Source organism: Caretta caretta, chromosome 1 (genome assembly GCF_965140235.1).
Source record: "Caretta caretta isolate rCarCar2 chromosome 1, rCarCar1.hap1, whole genome shotgun sequence".
NCBI lineage: Eukaryota > Metazoa > Chordata > Testudines > Cheloniidae > Caretta > Caretta caretta.
The window spans coordinates 252,063,351-252,089,188 of record NC_134206.1 but is presented as its reverse complement, the minus strand read 5'-3'; the positions used below and the strand labels follow the sequence as shown (position 1 = coordinate 252,089,188).

At 41.8% G+C, this 25,838-nt stretch overlaps 1 protein-coding gene across 2 annotated transcripts in view; it reads right to left on the bottom strand.

The window, feature by feature from the left end:
- MYBPC1 (myosin binding protein C1) overlaps positions 1-25,838 on the bottom strand; it is a 70,466-nt gene that overhangs the window by 8,202 nt on the left and 36,426 nt on the right. The window contains exons 18-28 of one of the 2 annotated variants that reach the window (XM_048831207.2): positions 24,974-25,078; positions 24,116-24,304; positions 22,015-22,149; positions 17,646-17,699; positions 16,020-16,187; positions 14,635-14,723; positions 13,310-13,505; positions 12,166-12,305; positions 9,252-9,411; positions 6,883-7,019; positions 5,697-5,883 (exon numbers count right to left, since the gene is read on the bottom strand). In XM_048831207.2, coding sequence (XP_048687164.1) covers positions 5,697-5,883; positions 6,883-7,019; positions 9,252-9,411; positions 12,166-12,305; positions 13,310-13,505; positions 14,635-14,723; positions 16,020-16,187; positions 17,646-17,699; positions 22,015-22,149; positions 24,116-24,304; positions 24,974-25,078 — 1,560 coding nt within the window. The remainder of the gene's footprint in view (positions 1-5,696; positions 5,884-6,882; positions 7,020-9,251; positions 9,412-12,165; positions 12,306-13,309; positions 13,506-14,634; positions 14,724-16,019; positions 16,188-17,645; positions 17,700-22,014; positions 22,150-24,115; positions 24,305-24,973; positions 25,079-25,838) is intronic. The other variant, XM_048831217.2, reaches the window with a different exon arrangement.

Sequence of the window (25,838 nt, the reverse complement as noted above, 5' to 3'; positions counted from 1 at the left end):
AGCTGGTGTCTCCTTTTTGTCCCTCCCACTAGTTACCAACCCCCCTCACAACTCCTTTATGGGGCAGGAACCCTAAAATTACAACACCGTGACATTTCAGATCTAAATAGCTGAAATAATGAAATTTACATTTTTAAAAATCCTATGACTGTGAAATTGAACAAAATGGACGGTGAATTTGGTAGGGCCCTATTCATGATGAATTCTCTTAGGGCCTGATCCAAAGTCAACTGAAGTCAAAGGGAGTCTTTCTATTGATTTCAATGGGTTTTGGAACAGGTTCTATCTACTGAAAACAAAACAAGACAATGTTTATGAATTCTTATGACAAACCAGCCACGATTAGGAATCTAGCCCAAGGAACTGTAAAAAATATTTTAAAATTTTTCTTTGGGGGAGCGGGTGTGTGAAAAATACAATAATAGTTTTAATGGAATTCTGTGTTTATATAGTTTGTCATCTTCCAAAACATAGTTCAGATAGAACTTTTTTTCTTAACTAAGATCTTTTACAAAGTGCAGCTTGAACTTTTTCAGCACCCTTGTAGACAAATAAACTTGTCATGCTATTGTAGTAAATAGCTCAACTGTTTGCCATTTTAAGTACATCTAATAGACCTGAAAAAGATTAAGCAAATGCTGTGGTTTATCAGAAATAAATAACATTTATGAACAGAAAACATTTCACTGATGGTAAAATGAAATACTTGTTATTCTATTTGTCTATTATAGTCAATAAAATGTTTAAAGAAATGAGGTAAAATTTGTAACTCCTGATAGTCTAGATTTGAAGCCTAAGGTGATATATGCAAAGTGATAAAAGAATAAAATTGTAATGCACTACCGGTGTACCGTGCTATTACCATAACTTTTCATTTATTTAGATACCATATAAAATATGAGTAGTACACTGTATCCATGATATTTTTGTGACATTCCTAGGAATAGGTCTACGTGTTAAAACAGAGATTACTAACAGCTCAGAAACAGATGAAAGAAATTCTGGACTATTTAGAAAGCCGAGAGTTAGTGCAACATATAGCCTAGGATAGTGTATATCTGTCTCACCTGATGTGCTACCCAGAAAGAAAAGTAGAGGCACGACTGTAGCTGTTACACTCACCAACCATGTAACATCCCTTAAATGACAACTCTGACCCTGCAGTCCTTGCCCAGGAAAAATTCACTTTGAAATCAATAATGTTTTGCCTGAAAAATGACTGTAGACTCAGGCCCTAATGTTTTACTTCCTGGAGTAAAGCAGAAGTTACATTTTAAAAAAATATACACACGAAGGTCTGTTTCCATTGACTTAGAACGCCTTTCCTCCAGAGATCACTTTTCTTTGTGTGGTTGTGCTGCTCAAGCATCTGATGGCTCTTGCTGAGGTAGCAGACGGGCTGGGAAGGGTAACAGAGCGCACAACCATCATATAAGCGGATGGATGGGGGAACACTGGTAAAGTTACATTTTTACAGTCTGGCTATGTGTGATACCCACTGCGTTTGTCTCTCTTTCACATAGCAAACCCGGACTGTTTATTAACGCACAGATGCCAGAAGCTGGGACTGGACAACAGGGGATGATGGATCATTGAAAATATTGCACTGTCCTGTTCATTCCCTCTGAAGTATCCAGCCCTGGCCATGGTTGGAAGAGAGGATACTGGACTAGATGGGCCACTGGTCTGACCCAGTCTGGCCGTTCTTATGTTCAGTACAATTGCTGATTATGGGCTTGATCCTACTCCTGTTGAATGCCATGGTTAAACTCTCCCTGACTTTAAAAGCAGCAGACTGAAACCTCACAACAGATGTACTGTATTTGAGTCTAACAACATGCTTCTTTTGAAAGGTGATGAAATTAATGGCAAAATATGCTACCTGAAAGGAAGGAATATAAACAAGAGAGATGATTCGTGGTCCCTAATTGGGAATTAGGAAGGGGAAAAGGATTTGCATGCCTCATGAGTTGGGGAGGGGGGGTGCGCTGGACTGCCCAACGGTTAATATGAGTTTGGATTTAAAAACCATAACCATTTAAAACCATTTAAAAACCAGTCAATCAACAAGAGAGGTGTGACGTGGAATAACAAAAAGAGAGTGAGAACCTACAGCCCAGGATGGGACACTGACAAAACACACTATTTCTAGGACTCTTTCCAGATCTGATGCAGAAAATGGATACGTGCTTTGAACATTAAGACTTTCAGCTTTTGCATAGTCTCTAAGGTCTGTCAAGATCATTCACTTTACTTTTTTAAAGTAAATATTGAGTTCTTTAAGAAAAAAAGGAGGCATGGAAGCTATAAATAAGGATCCAACAATGATCATGCTTTAAAGCTCTTGAGGGCAAAGGCAGGGGTGGAGGGGGGGAAGGTTTTGTTTAAAAGTGGGGAAGGATGGACTGAGGCATCACCATGGGGAGTGAGTTTCACACCCTTCTTCCCATCACAGCACATGCATGATTGTTTGCTAATCTAGGATGTGATACCATAGCAACTGAGGTCATTTGAGGCACTTGAGCTAGCTGTCCCCTGGCAGTATGAATAGGACAGGGCTGCTAGTTTGACATTCTTGCTGAATGATTCTTTGGCTTTGGAACTTGCTTCCTGAGTTGGTCTGCTGAAAACTTCAGTGTGACCTTCAGGACATGCTGCAAGACCTGCTTGTTTACTGAGGATTCTCCTTGGGATGGATGATTGGGGGATGAAGAGATCTAACTGAGGGGCTGGGGCATGGGCAATGTTAGGAGCTGAGTTGTGAAGAATTTTTTCCCTTTGATATAACAAGCTGTTGAAGTAGACAGTCATGGATGGGGGTAGGCATGGCCATCAGTGGCAGTATTTTGGATTGTTTGCAATTTTTTGTGCAATGTCCAGCGCACCGGACTAGAGTCTTATAAATTCATTTTTTAAAAAAGTAGTAAGAGGTGGGTGGTGTCAGATCAAATTCCCATCAGGGAAAGGCTCAAAGAGGTCATCTCAAATGTAGCTGGTAATTACTTTTTGCATCATAGACATTAAACTTCTACCTAACTACATTACGGAGCATAACAGACCCATTGAAAAATGATCTAAGCCTTTTTACACTTCAAACATCAATTTGTAAATGCCAAATGTAAAGAAACAAGATTCACATCAATATTGATCAGAATGGCAAAATCTCTCATTCATTCCTCAATAAACCACTCTTCAGGGCAGGACCAATTCTTCGTCAACGATTTTCAGGTCAATGTTGCAAAGTAACCTGTGGCTTAGATACCAGGGAAAGGCTGAATAAAGAGGTGGGTCTTGCATCATATACTAAAAGTGGCAAGACTATAATTCATCCTGATGTCCAGTAGCAAAGAATTCCAGAGTATAGGGTTTCACACTCAACAAAAGCACCATACTGGATCTTTTCCCATGTACAGTTATTATCAACACTGTTGTTGGGTTTACTGAAGAATGCTACACAGTCTTCGGCAACAGTAACATCTATGGATGCTTAAGACTCCTAAATTTGACAAATATTAACCAACATTGTTTCTTCTGTTTGAACATGTTTGATATGATCTATTTTAATTTAATTAAAAGCTATTCTATAGGGGAAAAGTGCCCTGTTAAGTCATTGGACACACAGAGAGACAGAGAGATCTTACAGAGAGATCCGATGAAGTGAGCTGTAGCTCACGAAAGTTTATGCTCAAATAAATTGGTTAGTCTCTAAGGTGCCACAAGTCCTCCTTTTCTTTTTGCGAATACAGACTAACACGGCTGTTACTCTGAAAAGAGATCTTACTGTGATCATAGAATTGTGTTATTTTGACCATTTTATTATGAGCAGAACATTAAAGATTCAAAAGTTGAAGGTAACTACTGGTAAGGTATTTAGGGCTTGGGGGCTTATGAAGTATAATGAAAGATTAGTCTAACTTGGCCTCTAGATTTTAGTGATCAATGGCTGTCTTTGTTAGGCCATATAATCTTCTGCTGTGCTGTGAAACAGGGAGCCTTGCTTGGTATTAAGAAACAGACTGTATACATCTAGAATGGAGGACATCACTTTCACCTGCCAGAATATAGTAAAAAGGTAGCAGGACAGTCAAGAAATGTGGCTTTACTACCACTCTCATTAGATGAACACACCACTTTATGAACAGACCAGTTATGTCATTACTTCCTTGCTACCATATTGGAGCTGTGTGACAAGATTTTTCAGAAATGAGAGACAATGTTAATCATAATCCAAAAAAAACAGAAAGCAAACAATATAGAAAAGCTAAATATATTGGCTTTCACTGCATACAAAATAATGGCTACAGAGTAAGTCTTTTATGAACTGGTAATCCTATGAAAATATGCTTTTTAGACCATTTACTGCATGTCTGATCCAAATCCCATTGACTTCAGGTGTTGGATTGGGCCTTAGGACCATTCACAATACCTGCAGTCAATACTAAAACATCTTGAATTCATAAAATATATTCATTTAATGGATTTAAAGGGATATTTTCAAGGTTGCAGAAATCTGACCAACTTTTTCCCCTTCATATCTGTTTGCAAAATCAGTATGATTCTCTATATGTATTTTTCCTAAAAACAAATACAATAATAAGATCTATAAGCCAGTGAAAGATTCTCCTTAGGAAACTAGTGGACGTGCCATTACGTGAGGCATTTAAAAGTACATTGGGCAAAACACTAGGAAAATATACTGTAGGGAATAACCCTGCACTGGACAGTGGAAGAACTATCTAGATCAGTGGTGTAACAAAGCTTCAAAGTACCCTGGGGCAAGAATAGGTTAGGGAGCCCTTTTCTGATTTTGAAATCTGCCCTTCTCCAGGTCCCCCACAGATCCAGCCCCCATCCCCTACCTCCTTTCCAGCCCTCCTGTCCCTCCAGACCACTAGCTCCCTCACAGCCCCAGTCGAGCCATCCCACCCCCCAGCTCCTGAAAGATTCCCTCCAGCTCCCTCGAGGCTCGCTACATGTCCTGAGTACCTGCCACAGTTCCCCCCTCCCCGCCTGCGCACCCTGCTCCATTTCTGATCTGGCCCCAGCCCAGCTCTTCCTCAACCATCCTCCAGAGTCCTTCAGTTCAGCCCCCAGCTCCCCCAGTCCCTATGCAGTCACCCCCGCAGGCTCTTTTAGTTCCCCTCCTGCCTCCTATTTTCCTGATCCCACTCCAGCCCCATTTCAGGCCTGTACAAGCCCTCCCCCAGCTCTGCTCCAACCCCCTGTAACCCCCATTCTCCCATCTGTGATCCACACCCTCTGAGCTCCACCCCAAGCCCCTTCCCCCACCTTCAACAGCTCTGATCCAGCCCCCCAGTTCTACCCAGCTCTGCTCCAACCTCCTCTTCCACCTCCTTTTATTTTCTTTTGTTTAAGGCTGACAAACTTTATTGCCGTGTTTAGTTTGACTCCTTTTGGCATCCTTTACAGATTCTCCTCCCATCCAAAACTGTTCCTTGCCTAATGCTTGTGACATGTGCTGTACATCGGAGAGTCGCGCTAAAGTTTGTCACATAAGCAGTACACCTGGTCCCTAAGGGTCATGTCCACTCACGAAACAACCCGTGAAGTCAATGGATATTTGAATAAAAATGGTGGTAGGATATACCCCCTGGCATTTGCTTACTGCACTCTTGACTCTAATATATACTGTATCTAAACAAAGAGTGGATTAGCTCTGATCTTCGAAACCTTACCTTTCACTTCCAGTTTGCATTCAACCGCTGCCTCGCCAAGCTCATTGACTGCTTTGCAGGTGTAAGTACCTCCGTCATAAGGGCTGGGTTTGCGGATCTCCAAGGTACAGACACCTTGGTTACCAAACATCCTGTATCTTGGGTCATTTAATATAGTCACTTTGTTTTTCATCCAGCTTATTTTGGGCTGTGGTAAAAAGTGCACACAAATATAGGGAATTAAATGCTAATCTCTTTCTGTGGCCTTGTATTAAAGTTGAATGATAGATTAGTGGTATGCAATGAAAAAAATATTGACAAAAGGGAAGTTGTAGTCCATCCATAAAAATAAGTTTGGGCTATATCATGCCATTGTTTTTTTAAGCACAGCTCCCTGTGGCCCTTATAATTTAGCTGAATTCAATCAAGGTAATATTTTTGGGTGGGCAAAAATGTAGATCAGTTACATTACAAAGGGTGTACCATATAATATTAAATGACTAATAATGTTCAAGATCTAAATATTCTAGGTTGGTCAATAAAGCTGTTTTTTTTTTACTAGTAACCAATGCGTAGACCTTAATCAAAAACCTTGGAAGTGAGTGGTGGATCAGAGAATGCTTTTAAATAAAAATTCTGAATTCTGATTTTACTGGGTCAGTTCAATTTTCTACTCTGGAAAAATTCGTCAAAGAGAGAGATAAACTCAGTTGGACCATGTGTTTGTACAGTGCCTAGCACAATGTGACCCAGATCCTGACTGGGCCTTTGGGTGGTACTATAATATAAATATGAATATTTATAATTATAAAGAGTATTTTGTTTTAAACCAAAATCCTTATTGATGTATTGACCATGCAGCTCTTGTGAGTTACTGAAGTAGCAACCCTACATTTGCCTTATCAGTTTGGAAAAATCCACATTTTCATTAGGATAATCTGTGGATTTAGTAAATCTCATAATACTCATGTTGTAGAGGGGTAAACTGAGACAGAAGGAGATGTGATTTGTCCATTGCGGTACAACAAATCAATGGCAGAACGGAGAAGAGTACTTAGGAATCCTGACTCTTGCTCTATTCTTTAGCCCACTGATTCTCCTTAGAGCATGTGTGTGAATTATAAGAACAGGAACAGTACTAGAAAATATCAGTGTCTGATTAAACTCTCCTTTCCCTTCACTGATGTTATTAAGTGGTATGCCATACCTTTGGATTTCCTCGAACACTGCAGTTCAAAGTAGCATTGTAACCAGCTACAGCATATGTGTTAATTAAAGGTTGAGTAAACATTGGTGCTTCGGTGAAATTAAAGTCTTCATAAATTGGATTTTTGTAGATTTTACCTGTGAAATAAATACAAGACGTTCGGAGCTGTTAGAACAAAGTTAAGCATTTCATACTGTTTTCAACAGTATTCAATTGTAAAGAGTGAGTCTGCTCTAGTTTGCACTGTTTTATATACCAATGTAACTCCATTTATTGCACTCATTCTCACTAGCAGCAGTGAGCAGATTTGAGCCTGGAAAGTTACTGTAGCCCAGGGGTGGGCAAACTTTTTGGCCCGAGGGCCACATCGGGGTTGCGAAACTGTATGGAGGGCCGGGTAGGAAAGGCTGTGCCTCCCCAAACAGCCTGGCCCCCACCCCCATCTGCCCACTCCCACTTCCCGCCCCCTGACAACCTCCTTCAGAACTCCCGACCCATCCAACGCCCCCTGCTCCTTGTCCCCTGACCGTCCCCTCCTGGGATCCCCCCGCCCCTAACCACCCCCCCCCGGGACCCCACCCCCTATCCAACGCCCCCTGCTCCCTGTCCCGACCCCATCCACATCCCAGCCCCCTGACAGCCCCCCCGGAATTCCCATGCCTATCCAACTACCCCCTGCTCCCTGACCCCTGACTGCCCTGCCCCAGAACCTCTGCCCCATCCAACCGCCCCTTGCTCCCTGTCCCCTGACTGCCCCCCGGGACCCTCCTGCCCCTTATCCAACCCCCCCCCCACTCCCTGCCCCCTTACCATGCTGCCTAGAGCAACAGGAGCTCGCGGCCCTGCCGCAGCCAGCCACGCTGCCCGTGCAGCCCGGCAGGAGCGGTGGGCTAGAGCGCTGGTGGAACGGCACACTGAGGCTGCGGGAGAGGGGGGACAACAGGGGAGGGGCTGGGGGCTAGCCTCCCCGGCCAGGAGCTTAAAGGCCAGGCAGAACGGTCCCGCAGGCTGGATGTGGCCCACGGGCCGTAGTTTACCCATCTCTGCTGTAGTCTCTGATCATACTGTACAGAGGATTTAAAATCTTCCCTTGTTGTATAAATACATGGTATATTAAGTATAATGTATATACTCTGTGTGCACGCCTGCAATTACACACACACACTTTGTACAACGATATGAATACTGATTAGCGGGCTGGTAAGAATGATCAAAGCAGTGACTATAAAATGTCACTTAATGTTCCACATTTATTCTTGTCATTGATTTCTTTTCCTAATTTGTTCCATCTACAACTAGTATTTCCTAACTGCCAGTACAGTAAACTTGGGCTGGCCCAGTCTCTGAAAAGCCAGACGTAATTCTGCTTTATATTGCACAAGCACCATCAATAAAGACAGCAGAAAATGTGTTGATTCTGTATCAAACAAAATCTAGTCGAGCTGGCTTTCTCACTGATAATGTATCTGCCCTTGTGGTGCTGACAGTAGTAAATAAATTATTTTTCTCTGTTAATTACGCTGATGCATAGAATGGACATATGGGGTGAAATTCACCCAGTACCAAGGGCCAGCACCAAGGGCTACGCACCACTTACACCTTACTTAGGCTCTCCAACAGGTGTTCACAGGTGCATCGGCCTTGTGCTGGCCCTTGGCACAAGGGTGAATTTTCAGTGACAAGAAACAATTTCTACAGCCCCCTCTTCTGACCACCACCACCCCACTTTTAAATAGAAAACTATTTCAGCTCTGAGCGATCTCACGGAGAAATGCCAGCTTTGTGAACTCACTGTTTTTAGTTTTCTTAGGCAGTCCCCATTTTTGATGGGCAGAATGGAGACGCTTTTCTTTCGAGTGAGAGAACAAAGTTCTGCGTTGCCAGCAGGAATGCCATTAGCACTGGCTCATACAGCAAGCGACTGTTGTCACTCATCTCTCTAAACTTAAGCCAACTGCCTTCACTGTACGTACTGTATGGAAGAGACTGAGCATTCCTGAACTCAGGTCATGCTCACTGCCATTCTACTTTACAACAGTTAATGTACAGATTACAACAACACCTTCGTTTCTACTTTAAACTGTTTGAAAGCTCAGATAAATAATTCAGAATTGAGAGGGGAACTGATGTTACCCTTTAAAATCAAGCGTCATCCTCCCCTGGTTTGTTGCTTGTCCCATAATTTGTAGTTGTGCGCAGTGAATGCCATACACTACCAAACTGGAATGGCAGCAATTTACACTCACTTTGCACTGGTGTAAGTGGCTACACCAGGTACAAACAGTGGAGACTCAAATCTTTTTGTCTCTTACTCTCTTCCCCACTCTGAAACCCACCCTTCCCCCTTCAGAACATAATGGACAGCTAACCATCCTTTGCGATCACAGCACTCTCCGTGGTCATTGTTGCGTCCTCACTGAGGCCACACATGTTTTCAGCAAAGATCCGGAAGTAGTACTCATTTCCTATGATGAGTTCAGTAATGGTGGCACTGGTTCGGTGGTAGTGCTCAATTACAGTGAACCATTCCTGCAAGACACAAACACAGACTGAGTTTGCCTGCAACACACTTCATTTATCAACAGCTAGGGTTTAGAATAGCCACGGTGCATATGAAAGCATGAGAACAAATTTTAAGGAATTTATATAACCAATAAGGCATAACACAATAACTGAGTTAATGGCAATGAATTCTAAGCTAATCACTACAGAATAACTGGATGATGATGGAAGAGTCACAAGCAATTCACCACTGTGCTATGAAGGGTGAATGGAAAGTGAACTCTATTAAATTGTCACATACTGATGGTTAGTCAGGTGGGATAATTATAGGAAGTGCAATATTACAAAGGTCCTATTGTGCAAGAGAAGAAAGGCAGGCTCTGCCACTCAGATTTCATATTGCTGACAGAGAAAGTACTGCTGCAGATAAGAAAGCAAGTGACTGCAAAACAACAAAACTAACAACTAGAAGTTCTAATGTGTCAACCTCCAAGAGCCCAGTACATCCCAGTACGAATCTGCCTCCTCTGGCACTAGGCTAAATGAACAATATGATTATGAGAAGTATGATTCCATTCCGGTGATTTCTCATGACTTAAGAAGAGTTGATAGGGTAGGAGGAGCAGTGCATACTGCCCAAACTACAGACACTCGATCAGCACGGTGACTGGATCTTAGAGGCTCTTTTCTTTAGCAGTAGCAACAGTATGGTCTAAGGAGAGCAGTGTGTAACGCTCACCCAGCCAGACTCATGCGACTGGAAGAGGCCAGGTCTCTCATGGCAGTAGCCACGAGGTAATTTATTTGATAAAAATATGACTTCCAATTCATTCTTGATTTAATTTTGAGAAATCATGTGTAAATAAGGGACACTGACACAGTGCAACAAACAGCTAAAAAACCCTGTTTGTTAAATTAGTTTTTGAGGCAGTTCCTGGGACAAAGTTACAGGACAGAAATAAGCATTCAATGTATGGCATGTGGGTTATTGTTTTTTCTGTAACAAAGTCCTATGGATGTGATTTCATCAGCTCTGAATTCCTGTGATTTCTGGCACAACACTCATCTCTTGGGCAGTATTATATACTCCAGTGCATACTGCTTCAGGCATCTATCTGCATAGCTCTCAAGAGACCCATGTTTAGATGAAAGGCATCTCTTTAAATACCAAATTTAAATTTGATCTTGGTACACAATATCCACCTAGTGAGATCAGCAAGTCTAATGCTAAAAATATTATTCACGTAAAGCAGAATCTGACCATGAAAATGCTCTCTCTTTTATTTATGCCACCCCTTCCAGATGTCTTCCTTTCTCACAGTATATATTTGTGTAAGTATCTTGTGCCAGAGTTTGTACTGATATGTATTAAACCTGCAGAGCCACATTATTTTAGACTTCCCAGTAATATAGCTCATAGCACTCAGAAAGGATCATCCACTTGAAAGAACTTGGGACTCCCTTTCTTCAAAGGCAACTGTTTTCAGAAAATATCCCTTTGGAAACAATCATTATCTAAAATCCCACTTGGTACTATTACAGGAAAATTCTTGTCACAGACAGCGTGGAGATAACATGGAATCACTGCCCTATGAGCAAAGAGTACATTTTGGACACTAGTTATTATTTTATTTTTTATTACAGTAGCACCTAGAAGTCTGAACTAAGATGGGCCCCCATTGTGCTGGGCACTGTGTATGGATATAATCAGAGACAGGTCCTGGCCTGAACAGCTTATGATCTAAAGAAAGATGAAGGGTGGGAGGGGGAATAAAGTCACAGGGAGGTGAACTGACTGGTAAAAGGTCACACAGCAGGTCAGAATATTAGTATTCTTCTAATGCAAACTGGTTCATATCTCTTAGATTCACAATGTCCAAACTTGCAGTATCTATTAAATGTAGAAATCCAACCACTGTCTCTTACAGAGCTATAAAAGAGGGGCTTGGTTGTGATATAATTACAATAATTAGCTCTCATATAGCACTTTTCATCTGTAAATCTTAAAGCACTTTACATATTGGGTAAGTATCAGTATCCCAATCTGTAAAATAGGGTTAATGATACTTACCTAATTTGTGAAGTGTAGTACAGAGAAGTGAAGGGATTTGCCCCAGGTCACCAAGCAGGCCAGTGACAGCTGGGAATAGAACTCAGATCTCCTAACCATCTAGTGGACTACCTGCGGGGCCACACTGCCTCCAAAATGAGCATTTGGGATTTTGATTCTCTATTTCCAGAGGGAACAAAACAGAATTATTATTTCTCTGAGCTCCCCGCAAACTCTGAGGGGTTTAGACAAATGAGATTCCGAGCTACTCCCACCCGTCCCCCTCACTTGCACCATCTCTAATCTGTGCTTTGCATAATGACAGGTTTCAGAGTAGCAGCCGTGTTAGTCTGTATTCGCAAAAAGAAAAGGAGGACTTGTGGCACCTTAGAGACTAACCGATTTATTTGAGCATAAGCTGCTGTAGCTCACAGAAGCTTATGCTCAAATAAATTTGTTAGTGCCTAAGGTGCCACAAGTACTCCTTTTCTTATCTCTAATCTGAACACAGATTTGTAAATACACATGTTTTCATTTATAAACTTCGAGTACTGTGGACACTGGGATTTTCTGATGAACTTTTGAGATTTTCTGAGTAGTGGTGTGGTTCTGTAATGATCCAATGCCTCAATCATTGACATTTGTCCATGTAAATAGGGCTTTCTATATTTAAAAGAAAGAACGTGGTGACTGTTGGATTTAAACTGAGTCAAACATATTTTATAACTTACCATGCTCTTCTTGTCCGCTTTTTGAATCGTGTACCCAGTAATGGCAGCGTTACCATCATCCTTTGGTGGCTGCCAGGCTAAAGCAACATTCTCTCCCCAAACATCCTCAATCTTTACAACATGTGGTGGGCCAGGGCGATCTGTAATGATGATATGGCACGGTCATCTTTCCATTATGCCTGCTCTCTGTTTCTCTCTCTCTCAGATATGATATATCTCTATCTATATCTATATCTAGATAGCTGTAGATATATATCTTACACATACAAAACAATGCTAAAAGAAGACTGCAAAGTCAAGCACTCAAAATTTAGGAAATACCAGAATTTAAGTTGCCTGTGCAACCTTTAATTTGACTCCACTGTGCACATGTGTTATGATACAGTTTTCAGTTACACAATCACCTACTATTTTTGCAAAGATATAAGCAAATGAAAACTTGATCTTATAATGGGAAGTCTCAGGCAAGCTTAAGTATCGACTGTGTTACCAGCTTCACCTATAAGATATAGATAGATAGTGTATGAGATTTCCCAGGTGTCTCTCTTTTTTCCATCATAAGGCTTTTTTGGGGGGAGAGATAGCTCAGTGGTTTGAGCATTGGCCTGCTAAACCCAGGGTTGTGAGTTCAATCCTTGAGGGGGCCATTTAGGGATCTGGGGCAAAAATTGGGGATCGGTCCTGCTTTGAGCAGGAGGTTGGACTAGATGACCTCCTGAGGTCCCTTCCAACCCTGATATTCTATGATTCTAACACTGATGGTCTCTTCCAAGTCATGTTTGTGAGAAACTAACTCTTGCTACAACAGAGCTGTATCAGATCTGACTGAGTGCCATCTTAACAGTAAAAAGCTTCAGTTTTTCTGACCAATATGGAACATAAAAATCCATTACAAACAGTGAAGTAGTGTAGGATTCTAGGGTGGGACTGGAATGTTCAGGCTGGTATGGACGTTTTGTACAGAGGTCCCCAATTACACTATCTGAGGACCTCACTCAGAATCTCTGGCCAAGTGAGCTGAAGTAGAGATGTACCATGGTACAGAGGAGGCTGTAACTGGAAATCTCATGTTTTCCAGCACACTGGTAACAAGTTTTTGGAGTCTGCTTTGCCAAAATACATTTTCTTATTTTTTTAAACATACCAACTACTTGAATATCTATTGTAGCTTTGTCCACCAGGTTTTCTACTTTCACTTTCAGGTCGTATTTTCCAGAGTGGCTCCTCTCTGCCTTTCGGATAAAGATGATAGTATCATTTTCACTGTTGCGGATGTTAATTTGATTCTTGTCTACGGAAACGCCATTTTTCTTCCAAGATACTTTTGGCCTTGGTCTTCCCTGTAAAAAGCCATGGAACAACTGAAGTATGCTTCTGGGAGGAGAAAGAGGTGTTAGGCTGTCGCAAAGACAAAATAAAAGTCTTCTTGAACCAGAATGGTGGAAACTCTTTAAAGAAAAAGCAGATAACTCTAAACACAAGGCAATTCAGAGGCAGTCACATGTTCATATACTTGTTTTTTTCTGAACTTAATGGGCAATATTATTTTGTTTTCAGTGGTTCTCAGAAGCAGATGCCCTAAGAGAATCACAGTGTGATATCAATAGACACTAACTTGTTGATCATGCAATGTCACTACTGGGAGTTTGCTCTTCTAGAAACGAGAATTTCAGGCGTGCTGTCCAAATATGGTAACTTCAGTCCTTTCAGAGTATTTTGGCTGAGTGTATACACCACACAGTAGTACTTTTATTTACCAGGAGTAGCATTTCCTATAGCATATATTGTGCCCGGCATCTGTCTATGTGCACAAAGGAAGGAGAAAGCATAAGGTCTGGACACAGTAGGGGTCCTTGCACTCAGCAGAGCAAAGACTCTGCAGACAAGTGTTACTGGAACAGCTAGCCTCTGCAGAGGGTGTCAGATAAGGTCAGGCTATGGCCCTGCCTCCAGCCAGCAGAGCTAACCAGCTGGAGTAGAAAGTGCATGTTGCATCCTTGAAAGTTCTGGTTCAACAGCTGTGCTTCCTAGGGGCTCTATGAGGCATTGTTGCACAAAGATTCTGCTGGGTTGGTGAAACTTCACATCACCCCCAAAGCAAGACAGAGAATAAATGTCACATTTCAGCTCTAGGCACCATATCTTATCATTGTCCGCCTATTGCAACTGCTCTGTGCTGTGCTAGTGATTATCTTGTGTGTAATGGCAGGTCTACATTGGAGATTATGGGTATTCTGTGGACAACAGACAACAGATCAGCACTGTTTGCTAGTTACAAAATTCAGTTTTCAGCTGAGCACAATCTGATTTCAGAAGGCACAGAAAGAGCCATCTGGCAGGTGTCCTGGCTGTCCAGGATTTAATTCTGCTTAAATTAGCTTCATGCCCCACCACAGTTGTATAACATGCAGTTCTAACAATCACAATATAAGAAAAATAAGCATTAATAACTGTGTCTTTGTTTCTTACCTGGAAAGGAACAACAAGATTCACAGCTTCTCCAACCCTTCGAATGTAGGTTTGTTTTAAGTGTCTTGGTAGACGAATCTTTGGAGGTTCTTAAAAAAAAAAAAAAAGCGTGTTTTTGTTTTTAGCTGTGATATTGAATTTAACAATGTTGGTGAGCACCAACATTAGTAACATTAAAACCTATGGCCTACATTCCTCCGAAGTGAGATGTGAACTGGATGCCTCCACTTTTGGGTTCCCAACTTAAGACACCTTAAAGGGGCCCTATTTTTTAGAAAGTGCTGAGCGCACTGATAGGCTAATGGGTTGGTAGTGATGGACACCGTTAAAAATGATCAAACTACACAAAAAGACGAAGGGCCAGACACAGCTCCTGCTAAAGCTCTTCTGTGCTATTCCAGTGGTTCAGAAGGTCTTTAAAACTGCACTATCTGGCCAGCTGAGGAGTCTCCCACCACAGGAAAGGGCTGTGGGAGTGTGTCAAATGTTCAGAGTGCTGCTACACTTTCATGATCCCTGCTTGATATATTGGCCCCATGCTAAACTGCTCTGATTTATGCTAAGACAAACCAGCCTCTGGCAGCCCCCTGGATTGGACACTTGCAAAGGCAATGTACAACTAACTACCTTTGGTCCCAGCTGGCTACAAAGATATTGGGGGGTAAATCACTTCACATGGTGCCAGGGCAGTTGTACAGATCCAATAGTGGACAACAAAGTGTGTATGAACGGACGGTCAAATTCAGCTTTATTACTAGCTCTCAAATTTCAAATCTTGCCCATGTGAGCACTGGTCAGCAGCACAAGAAGGGAATGAGACTGAATGTAAGTGTAACCATGTCTTTCTGCATTACTGTTCTTTCCACTTTTTGAGGTGATGAAAAAGCAAATTGAAGTGATAGATGTGGCCTACTTTCACTACTGTGCCTGCAGCTTGTTCTATCCAGCATCAGTGTTGCCAATTCTTGCAATTTTATCAAGAGTCTCATCAGATTTGGTGTGCTATTTATTATTTTTTAAGCCCCAGCTCCTGGAGTCCTGTGAGTACATGAGAATCTCAACTTTCATTAAAAGAAAAAAGCAAACTTCTAGCCTTCTTGGCTGTAGAAAGAAGCTTAAAAACATGAGGCCTAAAGCTTCAAAAAAACGCAAACAAACCAGAAGGCAAAGAAAAACAACCCAAAATGTATTATTTCTAAGGCAATCTCATGATTTTTGAATGCTTGGAGTTTGCAGTACTGCATTGGCATGGTTTCAGCATGTGACTGCATGGCAGTGTTTCTGCAGTTTCCAACTGCAGGTGCTAGTCACAAGAAAGAGGAAGCATGAACGCTGAAAGTGTGTGTGTATTGGGGAGAGAAGAGAGAAACAGTGGTGTAGCTCACCTATCACTTCCTTGACTAGAATAGGTTGTGGGTGCAATCTAGGTTCACTGGGACCAGCAGCATTCACAGCTTTTACTCTCACGAAAATTCTGGAACCAGCTGGCAGGTCAGTGATGGTGTACCTTGTTTTGTCTGTCAGTTCAGGGTTAGCCACTAGCCATTCTTCCGCTGGGTTAGGAAAAAGAAAAAAGAGGGGGCAAAATTACAGAATTCTACACATAATCACTTCTCCATCAAGAAAACTTATAGTATAGCCAAAAACTGCACAGAGACTGTTGCTGAGTAACGATTTTATTCTCTAATAATGCTATTATATGACATTGATTTGGATTAATACAGAGATAATAAGGAGGGAAATGTTTCTAAGGATACTCAGCATTATCTTTTTTAAAAAGTAAATACATGTGAACAGTAATTACAGGATGTAATTAAAGAAATCCATTAAAAGTCTGTTGATAAAAAACAAGGGCCTATAGAGTGTGGTTTTCAAAAGCACTCAGCATTGGCCTAACTCTGCTTCTGTTGAAGTCAATGAAGAATTTACCATTGACTTCAGTGGGAGCACAGTTAGACCAGCACTGAGCACTTTTTAAAATCACACCAGTCGTGTATAGAGGATAGTAGCACATAATTAGCTATTTATGAAATGTCAGTTTTCCTATGGCTACTGCTTCATTTGGGAGACAGCATGGTTCATGGACAGGGCCTAGGATTAGCAATCTGAGTTCTATCCCCCAGCTCTGCCACTGACTGGCCATAGGTAGGACACCAAAGCTCTCTGTACCTCAGTCGTCCCATTTGTAAGATGAAGTTAGTGATATTTACTTACAATTGTAGAGTGTTCTGAGGTCTAAGTATGGACAGAAATGTTTTATATGATCTAACTGCATTCTATTGTTCGCTCTAATGCTAATTAATGAAGTATTTGTTATTTAGCTGCTTTAGAATTTTAACAAATAGGGCTGCCATGAAAAACAGACTCTCTGCTTATCACTTTACGAAATAAGGACAAGACTGATCAGAGTTCTTCAAATGATTCCAGTGTTCTCAGTTTTTTCATCTTGCTGTAATACGGTCACATATAATTCGTGGATCCATTGCAAAATTACATATTTTTAGAAAAGCCCAGGTTACATATGACACAGTTTCCCTCATCCCTCCCCTCCTGCCCTCCAAATTTGGATCACTTTAAGATCCCTAGCTTTTTGACATTCAGAGTCAGATTGCTATAGCAACAAGTCAGGAGTTTAACTTTGCTTATAAAGAAAAAAACACACCACTGTGGTATTGGCCGTCAAGACAAGTAAGTGCACTATTATAAGCTTTAGTGCACTGGAGAATAACTGAAGAATATTGGATACATTTTTATAAGGATGGGACCCACTCTTAGGAAGAGATTAAACACAGTTCTGTTTAAAAGAATTTCTTCCAACTAAACACAAGAGGGTTGGAGTTAGGGATTCAGTTTCCTGATCCTTTCCCCATCATCTGAATGCTCCTAGATCTTTCTGTTGGTAAGTAAAGCTGCAGGTTCTGGAGGTTCATGGCCCCCAAAGTCAGTTAGGCTCTCAGAAATCTGTCTTGGTATGCATAAGAAAGTTTTATAACCTTCATTGAATACTGTACCTTCCAGGTCATGAGTTGCCTCCACCAATTCATCACACAGATCTGCCGATATACCTTGTGAGAGTCCATCATTAAAATTAATCAGACACCCACTTTCACACAGGAGTATTGTCAGTGGTTAGCATTCCCTGTTAGTAGTTATGCATAGAGCTGTACTGCTCCCTGAAGATTTAGAGGAGGAACCTGTAGGGTGATCAGGGAGTTTGCAGGCAAAGTGCATCTGGGGTGAGGGACAGTCACCAGAATAAAGCTTGTATAAGTAGTACTCTTCCAGGTAAGCAGAGTAGTTTAACTGGTTTTGTCCATGGTTTATTAAGGCCAAGGCTCAATCCATAATGTGAGGTTGAAGAAGAACGAACCACACCTGACCCAAATAGGATAACTCAAGGAAGTTTTCGTTGTACTATCTTCTCTCTGCATCAGGTCCCCATTCTTCTTCATACCACTGCTTTGCTGTCTTCAGCCCTATCCCCTGGCCTGGGTGCTTTGTGCCTGAATCTCTCAATGAACTGGGAAGTGCATCCAGGTATTTAAACCCATGAGCATCAGGGCATTTGCCTCACTCCATTTGAGCATCCCTACAGTAAAACCTCTAGTGGCTCCAGAACGCGTTTTGGTCCCAGTTTGTGCTCAGGTGGGAACAGAAATGAGGCCTAATCATATCTGGATAAACAACTTGTCCCTCAAACTACATATGGCACAACAGGACCTCTTCTTTGGGCCAGTTTTAACTTTGAAGGTGCGTGGGAGCTACTATTCAGGGTGATTATGGCCCTAGAGATGGCTAATGGGGAAGAAGAGATGCTCTTCTGAACAATTCATGGTGCTCAGGGAAAAGGTGGCAGGTAAGACAGAAGAAATTTTTTTTTGGATTGATCAGTCATGAAAAGGGGAAAGGAAAGAGAAAAAAGGAGAGTTTGAGGAGAGAAATGGAGAAAAAAGAGAGAAGGAAATATAGTACAAAAGGAGGGAATGGCAAGAAAGAGTATTGAGAGAGGGAGGACAAAGATAAAGGGAAGGAATGAAAAAGACGTTTGAGAGAGGACAAATTTAACTAATGGGAAGGAAAGAAAGAAGAATAGCAGAGTGCAGGAATAAAAGTTAATTTAAAGTAACCCCTAAGGTTACAGCTGTCATGGCCATAGAATCATGGGCTCTGCAATTTCCACAATTTTAAAAAATCCATTATTTTGGTTCTGGTGCATGCTGGTGGGTGGATGTGATGGCAAGAATCTGAGCCAATTCAACTGAAAACCTTGTAAGCTGCCAAATTGCTAGCTTTCAGAATAGACCCAGGTCTAAGTGGTTGTACAGGTCCTGTGCAGGCCCTTTGTACAGGGATGAATTTCACCTGTAGTCAGCAAAAGCTCATTAACTAACCCTGAGATGACACAAAGAACTAGGTCAGTCCCTATATTACTGAGGTTTAATTCCTCCAGGAATTCCTCCCCACCAAGGAATAAAGGGGGAAAAAAGACCTTCCACCCCCTTTTTAAAGAAGAATCAAGTTGGATATTAAAGGCTGGCTCTGGGGTAGGATCTCCTGCATTGAAACATATTCCCTGTTATCACAGTGCAAGCCCAGTTCTAGATATTCATCCCAATGCTCCAATTCTGCAATAGATACATGTGGATGCAACCTTACAGCTACATGGGACCCACTGAAGCCAGTGAGTCTCTGAATGGCTACAGAGATCCATCTGTGTGGATCCAATTGCAGGATCAGGCCCTACACTTGGGAAATAAAGGTTTCTAGGGTACAAACCAATGCCTGTGACACCTGACACTTGTAATCTATATATTTCTATGATTTTCCCCCTTCTCCCTATTACCACCCTATGGTTTTTTGTAAAAAATTTGATGATTAAAAATACTCTAATAATCACACATTCAAGGGCAAGAAAGAGACAACATACTATTGAAGGGATAAAGAAGCGGGCTAGAAAGGCAGAATCAGACAGATGAAAGATACAGTCATAAAGGACCCTGACATTCAAAAGAATTATTAAACATTATAGAAAAATTAGTCCGAGGGACAACAGACGCTGGAAAAGACTGAAGAGAACAGTGTAAGAAAGAAAAAGGGATACACAGTAAGTTAAATATCTATTTATTTGTATTTTCTATAAAGCTTGCTTCCTAAATGTTATGATAAAATATATACATACATAATTTTGATTGTGTATATATAAATGTATATGTATATATGTGAGGCATATATAGATATATACAAACACACACAAAAATCTATGTAAAATACATTGTAATCATTGTATTTTATCTGAGGTGGGTAACACCAAAATGACAGATTCAACGGTCATTTTGTTGTATCTTCTTATGTTTTAAACCTATCTGAAAGAAAAAAAGTAAAGAATTTGCTCTGTTCGACAGGTATACAAGGATCTTTGGTCTCCTACCACTTTAAATGTATATTTGGAAAATCCCTCTCAATACTATCCCTGGTATTATCATAAATAGTGTATTTAGCCTCTTATCTGATTAGAGAAAATTCCTCGTGCTGTTCTGCAATGAGCTACATAGTACTGAGACCTTACGGCCATATTATATCCCTGATTTTTCTCTTTTTGCCCAACACTTCTATTGACTTCAGTGGGAACTATGTGTGCAGAACAAGGGCATAATGTACGGCAGCTCTTAGATTCATTAAGTCGTCAGTTGCCTTCTTAGTACAGTGTTTTCTACAGTGTTTATTAATAATATCCATGCCTGTGCATTTGAAATATCATAGGAAAATATGAATGTATCATGTATGTGCTTCATTTGGATCTAGTACTGCATGTTTCCTCTTTCCAGACCTTCTCCCATCTCCCTCCCTCCATACATGAAGGAAAACCCTTCCTACCGTTCCAGTTGTGTTTACCTTTATGTCAACTGCTCAGTACCTCTGAGCTTCTTCAATTTTCTTTCCTGCTCCTTAAGGATTTTCAGCCCACTCCTACAAGGTGCTGAGGGCTTCCTCAGAGATGCTGACAACCCTTTGCTCCTATTGACTTGACTGAGATTTAAAGGCACTCAGTACCATGCAGGATCTGGCTGATTTTCTGCTCTATTTTTTCCACTGGGGTGTTTAAATCCCAAAAAGCTTTCCTGTTGTGGGTCAAATGTTCTATCCTGTACAGCTCTTGCCTTCAGGCTGAATCCTACAGACTTTCCGCATGAAAAACTCCTGTTGATTTAAATGCACAAACTGGCGTTCATTTGTAGAGAATTGTGTAATATGGTTATACTAGTCCTTAGATTTACAGCATAGATAACATCGCAAGTGGTTAAAATGAACTAAACTGCACCACTGTTCATCAAAATTTGCATTTCTCTGGCAGACTCATTCCCCTGGATGCCCCAGAAATAGTCATCTTGGACGCCCACAATGACTAGAGTTTGCTTATTCCACTGTGTCAAGTTTTGCTTACCCATTCCAGATGTCACCAGCCTTCGTTGCTTTCTGCCCCCAGACTCCATTTCTGTGTCCACTCAGAAGAAAGCTTCTGCTAAGTATGTAACTGGGAAACACTGAGGTTTTGCTATTTGATCACTTTACACAGTGAAACTGCCGGTTGTATGATATATATTGTTTGCACTTCTCTGTCTCCCTTTATTTTCCTCCGCTCATTTAATTTTCTCTCCCCCTTTTCCACCTTTACACTCCTCCTATCCTCCTATATTCCTCTAAATCGGAATGAAAAATCCTGTACGTGAACTCTCCCAAATGCAAGGGGCATTCAAATCCAAATCTGAATTTTGTGGCTTGGACCACTTCTATTTGATATCATACCACAGCCACAGGGCTGTCTGTCCTCTGTATGTGAAACTGGTACTCGAGGAAGCCACTATTGATTCCAAACACAGAGAAAGCCTTTTGTTAGTATTTTGAACAGATTTAAGATACCAGATATAGACTCTCCAAGCTCCTATGTGACTGGACTTTAATCCAAAACACGTCGAAATGTGGTTCTCCAGTTTTCTCCAACTGCCAATTAGGAAGTTCATTTGTCCTGCTTTTCCTTTTCCCCCATCCATCCAAATATTTAATCTCTCTGATATAGCCAGATTTCATGTCCTCAGGGAGCAAGCTGTGGAAGCCCCTGAACAATGAACTCTTGCACATCAGCACAGTGCACTGCCCCCCAAGTCACTAGACTAACCGGATGTTGTTTTGCAATGCCAGATCAAATGTAGGAACGGATAGGTGTGCAGTAGCTAGAAAGGAGCCTGGATGAAACCCCATAGCTTGAGAATTCTGGCTGGCTAACTTTTACCTCAAAGCAACAGTCAGCTCTCATGGAGAAAACGTGGGGCAAGTCTCACCTAGTTTAAGCACTAGGAGCATGCTATAGTTGTTGTCACTTACTTCCTTCAAAGCAGTACTCTATAACATAGCCGTCTAAACCTGCTGCTCCAATGTGATCTGGTGGCCGCCATTTCATTGTAACAGTGCTATCAGTTACTCCATCAACTGCCAGGAGAGTTGGTGGACTGGTGACAGCTAAAAATAAAGAAAACATTTGTATTAGCATTAAAGTGTGCACTTATGATATACAGCAAGCGGGAATCTTCTAATTGCTGCCCAAAGTGGCAAAACAGATTCTAGGGCATAGATACTGGAGAATTTAAGGCTTTATTTCTCACCTTTATGAAAGGTGTGTGTTTTATTCTGTCCCATTAGAAATTAAGAAACACCTGCTCAGTAAATAAAATACTGGCCCTCCAGTAACTGCTCCCAGAACTTCCATTTACCAGGCTCTTCAGCACTGATGTATATTTGGATAGATGAGAAGATCCTCAGACCACAGTATTGTTACTCTCAGAAGAGGAGAGGTCACTCTTTCCCTATGCTTCCTAGGACTATGAGTGTCCTCTGTAAAAGGCAGCAAAACCCTACTGACTGAGGCGGATTAAGATTTATTGGGATCCTGGGCACAAAGAACATTTGGGGCCCCCACACCCTGGGGGCCTAGGGGTGCTGGAACTGGGGGAGGGAGTCAAGGCCTTCCATTTTTAAAAGTGGGAGGGCTATGCCTGTCCACCTTTTAACATGGGCATAGTAGCATTGGGCAGGCACGAAGCAGTGCTGGAAGGGGCTGTGCTTCACGGCAGGGGAGCTGATAAGTTGATAAGTGCTCCTGCTATGATGCGCAGACCCTGCTAGTGGAGCCAGACTCTTCCCAGTGCAAGGCTGAGGTGGGCCTTAGCCCCCCCCCTCCACAGGGCCTCCTCTTCCCCCTGGGCAGGGACAGGGACATGGACATGGACAGGGTCTGCTCTTGCCATGCTGGCCCCCACCCAGGGCAGGTGGAGGGTCTGAGGCTCCCCACAGTGTCCTGGCTCCCTGGGCAGTTCTTACTACGGCCCAGCTCTGGCTTCTGGCCTGGCCAGGGGGTGGGCCCTTGGGGGGAAGTGAGGGAGCAGGGAGGAGCCACAGTTCCAGTGCCACTGGCCCCCCCATTTCTACAGAGGTTCCAGCATTCCTGCAAGGGCCCTCAAATTGGCTGGAGCCCCTGGGAATGGGCCCTGAGTGGGCCACCACTGCCTACTGACCTAGAGAATAAGGTACTGTGTGTACTACAGGGAAACTGTGTTTATCAGAATCATTTAAAAACATGTGTGTTTCCACAAAGGTGCCAGCATGGCTTTCTGGGACACTGTCCATCAGGTTTAACCAGGTTGGGGCTTACTAGGGTCCTGGTCCATGAATAGGGCTCTTAGGTGCTACGACATTACAGATAATACATAGTCGGGTATGCAAAACTATTTACAATATGGTTAGTTTACCCTGGCTAAGAAAAGGTGTTGAAACCACGTTAGCCATTCTGGGGAAAAGAAATGTGATTTCACTAACATGGTATGGTCAATGGAGCACAGGGCTGGAACCCAGGACCCCCTTAAGTCTGAATCCTAGCTCTGCTACCTAACTTACTGGATGATTTTGGCCAACTTAACTACTTTTCCCCAATTTTGCCATCTGTATAATGGAGTTGATACCAGTCAACTTACAATAGGTTGAGAGGATAATTTACTGTTTGCACAGGCTTTGGAAATGGCAAAGCACTACGCAAGTGCTAAGCATTATTACTAAAGGAGTAAGTGTGAAAGAAACTCAGATCTCCATATGGAGTTCATAGCACATGACACTGAGCCACTCAACGTGAAAATATTGACGTTTGATTTTTGGCCAATTTTAAAGATTAATTTCCAGGGCTTGGTTGCTTCCAGAATGGGAGATTCTTATAAGGAATACACAGAGGGACCAAGACTGTCACTGATCCTATTCTCTCATGAATTCTGTCCACTGTATGCCACTCGTGTGCTCTTCTGCGTAAAACATCCCCTTGCTTCACAAAAAGAAGACATTACAAGCAGAAAGTTAGGACTGTTGGATGTGGCTCTTTAAAATTTTATACACAAGCCAATGTTTTAAATGTGCAGATACTTCTATATTCTGGTTTACTCACCCAAGGGAACAAAAGCCTTTGAGGGCATACTTGGTTTGGAAATTCCTACTGCATTAACAGCAAATACACGGACCTCATAAGCAACACCTTCAATCATCTTCTTTGGTTCAAATGTTGTTTCTTTACACAGGTCAAAATTCAGTCTCATCCACCTGGAACTTTGTTTCTTTTTCCTTTCAATGAAATATCCTATTGAATAAACATAATTATGTAAACTTAAATAAAGGACCAGCATTTGTACAATCAGATACAAAGCCAAAATGAATGCCATCTTTTTGGCTGGCCAGTACCCTTTTCTGGCTACCACTCTACATTCCTTTCTGATCCTTGGGGTTTTGCTAACAGTTGCAAGTTAGGCTTTCTCCTCCAATTGCAACCATTTTTAAACGTAATATTATAACATCACAGTATTTAGCCCACGGTGATTAAGAGCCCAGGTCTACCAGCTTCTGAGCACCCCTGATGTCCATTTATTGTTGTATATTGGAAGCTGCTCAGCTAGACATGGATCTGTTCCCTAAGTCTGCTAACTCACAAAAAGAACAAAGTTTCAGAGTTTGGTGGTTTATGATAATACGCAAATTACTCACCCAACTCAGCCCTGTCAGAATAGTGGTAATTTAATAACATTACAAGATGGTGAGGATAGTCTTCATGTCTCCAAGGATCTGTAACCCAGATATCCAAGAGAACACCTCTTATAGAGATTAACAGCCATATGATGCTTTTCCTGTGGATTTCCAAGAATTGAACTTTCCAGGACCAGAGGCTGAGCCATTTCAATTCAGGGTCCATTTCTTTGGAGTTCACTTCCCTTGACCATACTCTGATATCACCAAACAAAAGAAAGGCACTTACCTAAAAGAGGAGACCCGCCATCAGAGGCTGGAGGTTCCCAGTTCATAAAACACCAGTCTTCACCCACCTCAGTCACGTTTGGTGCAAGAGGAGGGTCAGGAACATCTGTTGCAAACACAATAAACATATCTTAATTAGAAGAAAATGAACCTTAAAAAGTTTTTCTAAAATGAAGTAAAGGAGGACACAGAATACTGTAAAATAAACAAAATAAAAATAAAAATTCTTAAAGTGGAATCAGGCTTTTCCATGAGAGTGAGACTAAGAGCAGCTTTCAAAGACAGAATACATACGTCACAATAACCAAGTCTGGAGGTCAAGAAGGTGTAGTTACTGTGACTAGATACATGGCGGGAAGAAAACGTCAGAATATGCTGGAAATGAAATCCTGTCCTGAGCACTATAGGAATGTGGGCTTCAATGTTTAGCTCAGGCGGTCAAAAAGAGCTCCCACTTTGTGAACCCTTTTGACTAATTTGGAGCAAACCTCTTCATAGAGAGGAAGGATGATCTGGTGGCTAGGGTACTATGCTGTGGCTTCTGAGACCCCAGTTCAGTTCCCTCCTCTGCCACAGGCTTTGTGTGTGAACTTGGGTGAGTCACTTATTTCTCTGTGCCTCAGTTCCCTCTCTGTAAAATGGTGATAAAACCTCACAGGGGAGTTGTGAAGATAAATACAGCAAAGGTAGTGAGGTGTGTGCCAAAACGCTATGGAAATGGGAGCCACATAAGTACCTTAAACAGATCATGAGGGTAGACAGCCACTGGACATAAGGTACTTCAGATGTTTCTTTCACCCTACAGCTGATAAGTCTATCTATAAGGCTCCAAAAAGGGTCCCTCTAGAAGGATGGGATCTGGAATG